General features: G+C 37.3%; 1 protein-coding gene and 1 long non-coding RNA gene across 4 annotated transcripts in view; one reads left to right on the top strand and one right to left on the bottom strand.

The window, feature by feature from the left end:
• tmem255a (transmembrane protein 255A) overlaps positions 1 to 12,200 on the top strand; it is a 19,213-nt gene extending 7,013 nt beyond the window's left edge. For 2 of the 3 annotated variants that reach the window (XM_017307262.1, XM_008420629.2), the window contains 8 exons: positions 372 to 434; positions 4,366 to 4,455; positions 6,474 to 6,539; positions 6,654 to 6,739; positions 7,199 to 7,267; positions 7,605 to 7,767; positions 10,209 to 10,355; positions 11,266 to 12,200. In XM_017307262.1, coding sequence (XP_017162751.1) covers positions 372 to 434; positions 4,366 to 4,455; positions 6,474 to 6,539; positions 6,654 to 6,739; positions 7,199 to 7,267; positions 7,605 to 7,767; positions 10,209 to 10,355; positions 11,266 to 11,409 — 828 coding nt within the window. In that variant the 3' untranslated portion in view covers positions 11,410 to 12,200. The remainder of the gene's footprint in view (positions 1 to 371; positions 435 to 4,365; positions 4,456 to 6,473; positions 6,540 to 6,653; positions 6,740 to 7,198; positions 7,268 to 7,604; positions 7,768 to 10,208; positions 10,356 to 11,265) is intronic. The other variant, XM_008420631.2, reaches the window with a different exon arrangement.
• LOC108166664 (uncharacterized) lies at positions 11,697 to 12,587 on the bottom strand. The gene is made up of 2 exons (XR_001777031.1): positions 12,445 to 12,587; positions 11,697 to 12,336 (listed from the first exon to the last, which is right to left on the bottom strand). It is a non-coding gene; the product is annotated as an uncharacterized LOC108166664 (long non-coding RNA).
• Between the last annotated feature and the right edge of the window lie 42 nt (positions 12,588 to 12,629).

Raw genomic sequence — 12,629 nt, forward strand, 5'->3', positions numbered from 1 at the left:
GGATGGATGGATGGATGGATGGATGGATGGATGGATGGATGGATGGATGGATGGATGGATGGATGGATGGATGGATGGATGGATGGATGGATGGAAATTTCAGATTTTTGGTTTTTGAAACTCAGACATTTCTGGGTTTTTGAGAAATTTTCAGAGGTTAATTTAAAAGTTTCTGAATTTTTTTCTAGAAAATTTTTGACTTTTCAAAAACAGAAATTTGCTATTTTTCCTTGAAAATTTCTGCAATTAGTCTCAAATTTCCGCCTTTTTTCGGTGGAAATTTATACGTCTTTTTTGTTGATTTCTAATGTGGCTCAAATTCACCGCCATATGAACGATCTCCTGTAACAGAATATTTTCTTTCTTTCCAGCTCGGCTTTGGCTCTTTTCTGGGAATCATCGGTGCTCATTTGATAGAGAACAAGAGGCAGATGGTAAGAGGATTTACATCCTTTATTTCTGCTGTGTTTTGTGTTTGCTGGTCCTTTTTTATCCATTCCAGTTGAGCCTGTGAGTCCAAACTGGGCTGAGGAGATTTGCGTTGCATACTGTTGCAAATAAACGGGACTGTGAGGGGTGAGTTGAGGGCGAACGCAGCCAGAAATAGAAACGGGCTGTAAATGGAGGAGACAGATGTCTGCAGCCAAAATGAGGGTGGGAGGAAACTGCAGATGAGCAGAACAGGTGGGAGGTGCCAGGTTCGGCCCGTCAAAACTGATGGATGGCTTTATGCTGTGGCGCTATAGTTACCTATAGCGCAGCAGGAGGTCCGGTCCAGTGATACAGCAAACTGAGCTGCAGCGCATTGCTGAAATGTTATTGCAGGTTACATAAAAAGTGATGACAGGCTGCACATCTAGACGACTTACATCTTTTCCTAAACATGAGAAATAGATACGCGTTCAGTTTGGAGGTTTGCACCATCTGGTCAGGGTTCAGAGGACTGAACGTGACTGTTGCAGAGGTATTTACTTCAGTTTACTTTTAGCAGTGGTCACTGATCGTTTTACTTTTATTGGAGTAATATTTTTATGATGTGTTTCCACTCTTAATTTCTGGATGCTCGTCCCACTGTGAGTAAATGCATTAGATAAACACACCTGAAGTTATTTTCTATCTGCTGAGTAATTTAACACCACAAGTAATTCACTCTCTTCTAAAATACAGTACATTTGCATTACTGAAGTATTAGTTTTATAGTTTTTTTGTGTGATTTGGAAAAGTGCTATACCTGAATCTGTTATTTTGTAATCATGTCATTTATATATATCATTTTTTTTATTTAAAAAAAATCCTGTTCATTTTGTCATTCTGTTACTTTGCATCTTTTTTATGAGTTTGGTATTTGTAATCTATATAAAGTAATTCTTTTTTTAGTTAAATGACATCATACATTGGGAAATTTCAAGTTGATCTTTTCAAAACTCTAGCAGGAGAAAAAAATTAAAAATTCAGTCTTTAAAACAGCAGAATTTGGACACAACTTTACATTTTTTACTTTTACTTGAGTAAAAATAAGTTGAAGTTGTGCTGCTTTTACTTGAGTACAATTTTTGGATTGTTGGAATAATCGTCATTATTTTTATGGTTTGTAGCTTTTATCTAAACCGCTGCACCAACCATATGTTCCCAGGTGTTACGTCCCTGCTAAAGGTTTGTAAAAAGCATTAAATTTAAACACATTTGATTACAGCAGCAAACAAAAGCTGATCACAAATCCCATCTCAAGAAACAATTGTTTTTACTAAAACATCACTGACACAATTGAAGGTACAGTTCCTTTTAACTGAAACATTTTTAATGTATACTGTAAATATATTAGTATATATATTAACGATTTACTACTTTTTTGATTCATAATAGTGACAAAAAGGCCCATTTCTTTTAGCCACTGATTGAAAAGATTGGATGTATGCTTAGAATTTTATTTTGATAGTTTACAGTATTACTGTGAAAATGAAATTTAAAAATCTTACCAAATATTCTTGCTCTAGTTTCCATTGCAAATATCTTATTATTTTTGACATAAAACAAAACTAACTTATGTAGTTATAAGTAACTTTTCAGCAAGTCAGTAATATTTTAATGCTGATGAAAAAATATTATTTCACTTATAGGAAAAATATCTTGGTATAAGTATAAATATCTAGTGGGAATTATTTACTTAAAACAAGCTCTTGTATCTTTCTGAAAGTCTCTTGTAAATTAGTTTAGCTTTGTTTGAAGTTTATTAAGATATTTGCACTATAAACTGGACCAATAACACTTGGTAAAATTGTGTGTTTTTGCAGTGAATTTTACATTCTCCTCATTTTATAAAGTTTTATGCTTTATAAAAACCAAAAATATTAATAAAAAAGTTTTCCTTCTGCTTCCTTCAGTTCCATTCATCCCTTGAAAATCCAGGATGTGTTTTTGTAGACATACAAAAATAGTGAATGTATTTGTTATTTATTTATCTGCTTCAGTAAACCTGATTGCTGCTGCTTGGTGAGTAAACAGGCCTCTGCTGGAGTCGATGACAAGCTGCTGACATAATTTACTCCTTTGGCTGTCGGGTGTTGCATCGGGAAAACATCTGAAACATGCAGAACAGAGTGCCAGGAGACTGGGAAACATGGCAGGAGAAAAAAGACCAAATCTAATTTCTAAAGTACCACTGAGATCCATTAATTTTGTTTGATTCTTTTTCCTCAGTAAGTGGTGTCATTAGGGTTTCTTTCCTCTTTCAATGCAGAACTTTTGTAAACAGGCGTGAGTGCAACTCAATGCTTGCTGTTTTTGTGTCACTGAAAGGCCGAAACATTTTCATTTGAAACTGCTCACTGCTTTGCATCCGTCAGTGATTTAGAATATCTTGTGATGGTGACATCCGTTGTGATGTTTTCATCTGTACTCCTACACTGTGGGACCTTTTGCCATCTGTGTCCAAGAGACTCTGTCCAGCTGGCTAAATATTGCGTTAATATGTACCGTACCGTTTTCCGCACTATTAAGGTGCACCGGATTATAAAGCGAACCTTCAATGAATGTCCTATTTTAAAACGTTTTTTATATATAAGGCACATAGAACACTAGCACATAGCTAATTTGTTCCATACTCTATAATTACATCTACATTTGTAAAGTGGTCTCTGAGTACTTTATATAGTAGGGTGCCTCAGTAGTTGTTTCACTCACGGTGTTGGTGTTGCGAAATTGTGCCCAACTGCATTCTGGGTAACACAGACCAATCAACATGCTGCCACCACAGTCTCTGTTTCTCTTTCCCCGCCTCTCTCCCCCCATGGATTTAAATGTATTATCAAACTTTATTAACAAACCAGCATTCTGACAACTATCCCAGCATGCACCGCACGCTTCTTCTACGGGGCAAAACCATAGTTGCTAGATCTGTTGTGGCTCAATATTGGTCCATATATAAGGCGCACCATGTTATAAGGCGCACTGTCGGCTTTTGAGGAAATTGAAGGTTTTTAGGTGCGCCTTATAGTGCGGAAAATACTGTAGATGCATTTATGCAACACTGTTTAGTATATTATCCAACAATAATAGCACTTCTTGAACTATAGATTCTGTTTAGTTCAAAAATATTAAAAGGAAATTAAATGTTGTTGTTACTCATGTCATCCAAGTACTTTCAGAAAGTCGCTGTGGATGGTGATGCGTTGGGCAGGAACGCATTACCTGCGTTCCTGCAGGTGATGCAGGAGCGCATCACCTGCAGTAGCAGGTCAGTTTCACAACAAATCCAGTAGCAGTCAGTTTCACAGCAAATCTGAAGAAGCCTCTGACTGAAGATGATTTCTGTATGACAGTCCCATCAGCTGCAAGCACTGCTAATCCACCTTGTTTGCTTTTGCTGCTTCTTTTCAAATCTCTGTCAGAGAGACGTTGAACTCCCTCCTTCTCTCTTTGCATCCTTGAAGCCTCCTTTTCAACTCCTCTGGGATTTAGGGTCGTAGGTCAAATATTTGAGCATTTGAGGCGCTAATCAGCTGTTTGCAATTGTAAAAAAACAATACCTGTTTTTCCATAGTTACTCGTCATAAAGTAAAAAATTAGGAGCAAAAATCTTTTCAGGTGCACATCATCCAAAACCAGAGGGTATAATCGACCAAACATTCAACGCCTAAACCTGAAAATGTGTTATTTATATTCAGAAATATGTTAAAAGATCAAATCAAAACTTCAGTGACAAGATATTGGCAATAGAGTTTATCCCTAATCAGTGGCGCCTCTTGGGAGGATTCCCATTGACTCTGGAGTCCTATTTAAAGGCTCTAAGTGCTCAAGCGGTGATAAAACAAATGTAATATACATTTAGTTATCCTGAAGCTGATGCGTCCCTGCTTTCTTCCACAGTTAGTTGCATCTATTGTCTTCATCAGTTTCGGAGCAGTTGCCGCCTTTTGCTGCGCTATTGTTGATGGAGTTTTTGCAGCGAGGCACATTGTAAGTATAACCAATCATTTTATGTGTTATTTTAAAACAAATAACATGCTAGCTAAAGCTACTAGAGTTAGCTAGCATTACAAAGACTCGGTAAGGTCTGTCTGCAGTAAATGGGTGGCAGAAAAAAAAAATTTAGCTGTGGGTAAAATTAGCCGTCATGATGCAAAGTGATCACTAATGCATGTTTAATACAATTGTGCTTAAATAATGACTGAGTGAAAAGGAGCATCCCCATTAGTGGATCTTCATTTGTCAGTAAAATGGAAGATTCTTGTAAGTTTACACTCAACTTTACAGGGATCCTGTTATAAAAGATAAACCATTAAAATGATCCACTGACGGTCGTCGCATTCGTCTTTAGGTTTTAAACCAGATCACATATATACTAGAAAGGGTATAATTAAATCCTACACTGGGGACTCCGACCAGTCAGACATGTTTGAAATGCTACAAAAGCAATTCTACTCTGAAGTGCTTGTAAACACTTACATATGTCACTAACCGCACTTTTAGTGTCTTATTTTCATTTATGTGGTGAATTAATGTCACATAAAAATAATTAAACTTCATAGCAAACACCGTTTGTTTGGTCACTGCTACTGAATCAATGTAGATGTAACTTAAAACATCACAGTGATAATATTACATAATCTCACTCTGTTTACTCACCTCAGGTTGCAGTTTGCTTGAAACTGACAGTGAAGCTGATGGCTCCACCTACTTTCTGATTATTTTAGCCAATAATCATCTGACAGTTGATCTGGCATTTAAAGTTTATTCCTAGATTTGTAATTTATTCTTAGATGTGACCAGAGCAAAGGTAACACACACGGTCCGAACGCAGAAGAAACTGTGAATATCAAAGCATTGATACCAATACACACACTATTCAGAACTGGAGCATATAAAAAGAGGTTGACGTGAGGTTTAGCCCTAAATTATAACATTTTATTCACATGAATAATTATTCATGTAAGCCAAAACGTTTGTTTCTGATAGGAAATGACACAAGTATGTCGCTAAAGATGACAATTTTAACACATTTTAACAGAATTGGCATGTTGAAAATGATTTATACCTTTCAAAATAAATAATGAAAAAACCTTGAGTGGCTCTGCCTCAATTAAATTTTTCTTATATTTACTGGAAAAACATTTAGCAGGTTTTATGGGTATTTTGTTGGTTCATCTTTAATCTTTTGAAGTTTGAAGGCCTCGTTGCCATCAACCTAATTTTAATGTGAACCAGTTCAATAACTTCCATCCTGGTTGTAGTTTGTGTATAATTAGGTGAACAAACACCAGTCATGGATACGTTTTTATTATTTTGGAGTCACAAAGAGACATAAAAACCTTAAGTGTTTGTTTCTACAACACTTGTAGTTTTACAGTTAAGTAAATAAAAATAGAAGTCCAGCTCTGAGCCTGATCATTTTTCACTCTTTTAAAAACCAAACAAGGCTGAACATGCAGGCCTAAATATATCTTTTCCCAGGACACCAGAGACAAACAAACCAGAAGACGCAACATGAATAAACAAGTTCATCCTGTTTGTTGTTTATCACTTCATTTATTAAGTCAAGTTTATTTTCATAGCTTGTTTCAGCAGCAAGGCAGTGTGTTGTTACACTATAAAACATTACATGGTAGCAAATTATGAAACACCAGTAAACATTGCATTTAATCAAATCCCATCATTAAAATATATCAGATATATTGATCAGTGTCCCAGTTATTATGAACCAAAAGGCAGCTTTAAACAGCCTCGGTTTAAAGGAACTCGGTGTTTCAGATGTTTTGCAGTTTTCTGGACGTTTGTTCCAGATTAGAGGAACATAAAAACTGAATGCTGCTTCTCCATGTTTTGTTTCTGGTTCTTAATAATATTCACATTAGAGTAACATTAGGCTTCAGAGTCTAAATAGCTGAAACCTGATATTTATTAAAGTTATTTTTTGTCTTTTTATTCTACTTTGTTACTTGAAAAAGTCCAACACGATGTGATTTGTCCTCCTGCAGGACCTCCGGCCTCTGCATGCCGGGCGCTGTGGGTATCTGTCCAGTGATTCTGCGTCTGAGCGTGACGTAAGCCACCGTTATTATGTCTCACTCTCTCTTCATTGAGTTGTGTGTGGGTGAGGCTGTCGTATCCCGCAGCGATGCAGCGTTAAGGTGCTGAAAGCAGCTTGTGACCCCCAGGTGCCGTGCCACACGCCTCGATCGTCGTGTAAGCTGCATGTGAAGAGCAACACCTGTTACTGCTGTGACCTCTACAACTGTGGGAGGTGAGGAAAACTTTGGTTAAAATTAACAAAGACAAAACTGTGGCTACGTGGTTTGAAGTGCTTCTTTCATTGTTTCGATTTCCAGTAGAGATGCACCAATTAAGTTACCTGATGCTGGATTTAAAGGTCGCCTTGTTGTCAGACATCAAGAACTCTCACAAATTTCTGAGTTTGAAGAAAGTCAGGGAATCCCAAAATGGGATCTTCTTGATCTTCCTTCGTTTTCTGTTGGATTCAAAACTACCTCTGTCCAAAATCCTCCATTATGTTTTTATTTATTCTTTCCCATATGATTAAGCACTTAAAAAAAACTGAATCTGTCCAAATAAAGTACCAGTCAGGATCAGCCAGTAAAGTCAAATCGGTGCATCTCTAATTTTCAGCGTGAGATTTGTTTGCATTGCAGCTTTGATTGTATCAGAACAAGAATGTTTATTTTCTTTTTGACTTTTGTTTCAGAGAACCTCTTATGGGACTTCAGAATAAAGATGTTTTGAAAAAGTTTAGGAAGTCATCCATGATTTGGAAGTAGGTCCCTTCTCCAGACCGATACTGCCCGTTGTAGATCAGTCCAGCATTTTTCTTCCCATGTAGATGCAGTTGTTATGAATAATAAACACCATCATAGAAAAGTGTTGTTCAGTTCATCTCTGCATGTTCTGTTTGTGGCTGACCTGACATTTATCCATCCATTTCAGTTCTGCTCGACTTTTCAAAGCCTCAGTGAAACCCTTTCCCACGATTGCAACCATAAATCAAAACCTGATAACAGTTTCCTGCTGATAACTGAAGAGTAGCCAATCACTGACCCTCTCAGTGACCTCTGTGACCTTTGTCCCCCTCTCTGTCCCACTCACTGGCCCAGCCGTGCAGAAGTGATGGGAGGCTACCATGAATACACAGATGTGAAAAGCTGCCAGGACGTTGTGCACCTTTACTACCTGCTGTGGTCTGCGACCATCCTGAACATCGTGGCGCTTTTTCTGGGCATCATCACTGCGGCTGTGCTGGGAGGCTTCAAGGACATGGTAGGCAAAGATATAAAGTCCAAAAGGAAAAGGGATTTTACTGATATCTGGTCTCAAGTATTTATCGTTCTGACAACTTTTTACTTTTACTGCCTACATTTTAAAAGAATTATCTGCACTTTCTACTCCTTACATTTTCACATTTGGCTCATTATTTCTATGATTAAAATAAAATGATGTGGAGACGTATTAAAACGAGGATAAGAATCCACTTCTCATATAAAAAAGTGTGTCATAGTGACGGCAATTCACCAAAGCAGCAGCAGCAGAAGAAGAAGAAGAAGGAGAATAATAATAATAATAATAATAATAATAATAATAATAATAATAATAATAATAATAATAATAATAATAATGCAGGGAGGATTTAACCTGAGTAACAACTAGAGTTGGGCTGCAGCTAGTTACATTTACTCTATTACATTTTCTTGAGTAACTTTTACATTTTTTTTTACTTATATAAGTATTTCTACGCTTCTTACTTTTACTTGAGTAGTTTTATTTTGAAGTATTTCTACCTTTACTTTAGTGAAATTTCTGGATTTTTTTACCCGCTGAATGAAAAACAAACATGTTTTAAATAAAAATTCACAGACGCACACCTGCATCTTTTTTATTGAAAGAAAAAATTTTCTTTTGCCTGATTTTGTTACTTATATGAATTGTTCAAATTTTTGTCCTTAACATACCAAAACTTCCACATAATTTTATATTTTGGTCCATTTGATGATGTAATTTTTAAATGATTGATAATCTGATCAGTTACTCAGTACTTGAATACTTTTTTTTTTTTTAACCATATACTTTTTTACTCTTACTTGAGTAATTTCTTGTATGGGCTACTTTTTACTTTTACGTGAGTAAAAATATGCTGAAGTAGTTCTACTCTCACTGGAGTACAACTGTTGGGTTATCTGCCCTCCTCCATAAACAACAGATTAACTCATTGAGAGATTCAAGACGTTCTCCGTCTTTAAAAACATCCCTCAATGTTTTTGGCTCAAAGAACGATTAGTGACAAATGCAAATGTTTTGTGCAATAAATGATCTTGCTAAAGGTTTGATTTGCAGAAAAATTTGACCGAATCTGTATCTGTTTTTGAATCTCTTTGCCAACACAGTGCATGTTGTGAGCAAAAGTAAAAAAGTACTTTGTTTGACCAGAACTTTTGAAGTATTTTAGCCTTATTGAAACTCTGCCAGAAACAAGAAAAGAAAAAAAAATCCAGCTTTTAAAATGCAGACAAATTACTATTATTACTGTCACTTCTAACAATTTCTGTGCAGGACAATTATACTGAACATTTTGAAGCCTTATTTTAGCCTCATTTTGTATTCTTGAAGGTGAAAGTTACTTTTTACTTTTTGCACTTAACATTTCAAAACTTGTACTTTTTTACCTTTACATCAGTAAAACAGTTCAGCCTGTATGTTTACTTTTACTAGAATATTTTTCAGACACGTATCTTTGTACTTCTACTTAGTAGAGAATGTGAGTATTTTTCACCTCTCTGAATTTGGTCCACATGTTGGATGATAAATTATGATGCAGTTTGGTTTTTGGGTTTCTTTACCATAAAAGCTGTTTTTCCTGATCCATAAAAATAAATATTAATAGCTTATAGCTAAAATAATTAATCGTTCTCCTCACTTCTCCTAGCAGACAATCAGCTGCAGAAACACTGTAAGTCCTAACATCACCGATGTTGCACCATATTCACAGTAGGAGGCGCTGTTTCAGTTTTACACCACACTTTTCCATCCCTATGGTCACAGAAAGTATCCTATATTGTGGCAACGCTGTAACTTAGGATAAAATACTAAATATATAAACTCTGTCCTTCCACCAAATAATGGTCAGATAGTTACTTTTTATTCTTTGTCTCACATATATGTGGTCATCAGATGGACTTTTTCTTTATTTTCCATTTGCCTTGGGAAGCACTTAGCAAATTTTACAAATTTGTAATTGTAGTACAGGAAATGATTTTTCCTGACGTCTCAAAAACAACTTTATAACCATCATCTAATAATTATAAAGGCTTATGCCACTTTTTGCAGCAGATTTTTTATATTTCTTAGTATCCTGCTCACTCTGCATGATAAAACTGTTTTTCTTTGTCAGCCTTCCAGTTGTTTTAAACGAATTATTAATGCTGTCATTGTACATATGGACAAGTTTAGGCAAGTATCTGCGTTCCTGTGATTAATATCAACATGTCTGTCTTACTCAAGTGGTATAATCTCTTGTCTTGTTGTGAATTAATAAAAATGTTCAGTATAATTGTCCTGCACAGAAATTGTTAGAAGTGCCAGTAATAATAGTAATTTGTCTGGATTTTAAAAGCTGGATTTTTTTTCTTTTCTTGTTTCTGGCAGAGTTGCTACAGTAAAGGAGATTGCTGTAAATAAACACCAGTTTGTGTTGTTTTTTGTTCCAGATGCCTGCTCCTGCTTCAGAGACTGCATCTGAACCTGAGGCCATCGCTGCTCCCGTCCCCCCTGCTCCTCCTCCTCCCACCACTGCCCTGAACCTGTACCACAACGCTGCCCCCTGCCTGCCGCCTTACACCGCCTACGACCTGCAGGTGCACTGAAAACATGGCCGACACACATCTTTCAACAGCATAGATTCAGATTACATCAATTATATCAGTAGCTATGTTAAGACTGATATATTTCATGCTAAAATAAGGCTGAGGTTTGCTGATTATTTCCAGCGGTCATTATTTAGTTTTTTTTATTTATAATGAAAACATTTCAAAGTTGTGGCTCACTGGTGAATGTGTTGTTTCCTTTTAAGGGGACATATTATGCAGATTTGTATGTTTTTGTGCTTCCATGAACATCCAGCCATTTTTTGTTCAATAAATGTATGTTTTTTGGTGTCTGGAAATTGAGCCATTTCAAAAACCTTCGGTATGTAACGTCACAGAACTGCCCCTCACCTCATAAGCCTTTACCTAGAAACCCAAGCAGAGCCCTAGCCCGTTACCTAGCAACCCAAGCAGAGCCCCAGCCCGTTACCTAGCAACCCAAGCAGAGCCCCAGCCCATTTCCTAGCAACCCAAGCAGAGCTCCCGCCCATTATCTAGCAACCTACGCTGAGTTCCACCAGGTTTGGTCAACTGGTTTTACTCATGCATGATTGTTTGTTTGTTTTGTGTGTGTACATATTTTTCCTTTATTTTGGGGTGTCTTTAATTAGAGGCTGTAACACAGACTGCTACAGGAGATCTTTCCTGCCAACTGCCACCAGTTTCTAGAAAAACTCTAAAGAATTTTCTAGATATTGAATTTGGTAAAAAAAATGTTTTGGTTTTTGATTCAGTGGGTAGATTATCCAGAAATTTTACTCAAGTAGGAGTAGCTATACTTCATAAGAAAATTACTCAAGTAAAAGTAAAAAGTAAAAATACTCCTACAAGTACATTTTAAAAAACAAAGTTGCTTAAGTAAATGTACCTGAGTAAGTGGTGTTTTCCTGTTTGGTTGCAGGGCCCCTTCCTGTTCCCGGACTCCTCAGGCCTCTCAGATGACTCCCAGTCTGGAGCCAGCCACCTCTGGCCCACCATGATCCCTCCTCGCTACTCCCCGCCTCACGAACACCCCGACGAGAAACCGCCACCGTACAGCCCGTAGGCCGGCTCCAAGCGATGGAAACACCTGAGGACCCGTCAGGTGTCTGGAGACTCTCGCTCAGATTCTGCTGGCTTTTCTTCACAAACTCTGAACGATGCGTTGAAGAAAAGAAAGGCGAGGGAAGGACGACCACAGCGCCGGCTAGCAGGACTAGCGCTAGGACTCGCTCTGGCCGTTTCTGTGCGTCCATATCTGAGAGAGAGAGAGAGAGAGAGACGCAGCCTGCTCACCGGCAGGTTTGTTTACACATCTATCTGCCTTAATGCATACGGACTCCGAACACTGCGCCATTTAAAGACTCTTCTCCTGTACAGAAACTTTCCTCCAGCTCATACGTTCTTCACGTGTCATTAATGGAAACTAAAAAAAAAAAAAAAGCCTTTCTGTCTCAACTGGAGCAGAAGAAATTGACTGAAAGAGACTTTATAGCTGGAAGCTTCAGAGTCTACATAGGAGTCAGGTTGAGAACCCAACGAATCATTTCCGAATTAGTTTCTAAACGTCTCTGACTGTAACTAGAAGGAAATGTTTAATGAAGGCGTCACATGCTTGTGTTTGTACAGCAGCATGTTGTAGTTAGCAGCACCGCTAGGCCTAAAGCAGATCATGATATTTATTTCTGTTCTCTTCTGTGTGGTGAACAGAGCAACGCTATTCAGGAAACAAACTATTGAATCTACTACAGTAGCTGCTGAGGAGACACATTTAACTCTATTTATTCTATTTCTACCAAAAGCTGTGAAGCAGATGTGATTAAATACATTCAGGAAGAATAAACTTGTGTTCTGTTTGTATCAGGAAGTTTGAATTTCTGCTGAAAGGAACTTAAAATTCAACATTGTCATGTTACAAAATACAGTAAAACTTTCAGAAATATTCTCTTCTGATAACATCCGTCCGTCCGTCCGTCCGTCCGTCCGTCCGTCCCTCCATCCATCCATCCATCCACATCCATCCATCCATCCATCCATCCATCTACATCCATCCATCCATCCATCCATCCACATCCATCCATCTATCCATCCATCCATCCACATCCATCCATCCATCCATCCATCCATCCATCCATCCATCCATCCAAAGTTGTTCCCAGACCTGGTTGGTGTAAATTTAAAATAAGCTGAACACATATTATGTTTAAATGCAAAATGCATCTCAATAAATTCAAAAATCTCCATAAGTTCATTTATTTTATAAATTGACTTTAACTCATACATTAT

Source organism: Poecilia reticulata, linkage group LG10 (genome assembly GCF_000633615.1).
Source record: "Poecilia reticulata strain Guanapo linkage group LG10, Guppy_female_1.0+MT, whole genome shotgun sequence".
Lineage (NCBI taxonomy): Eukaryota > Metazoa > Chordata > Actinopteri > Cyprinodontiformes > Poeciliidae > Poecilia > Poecilia reticulata.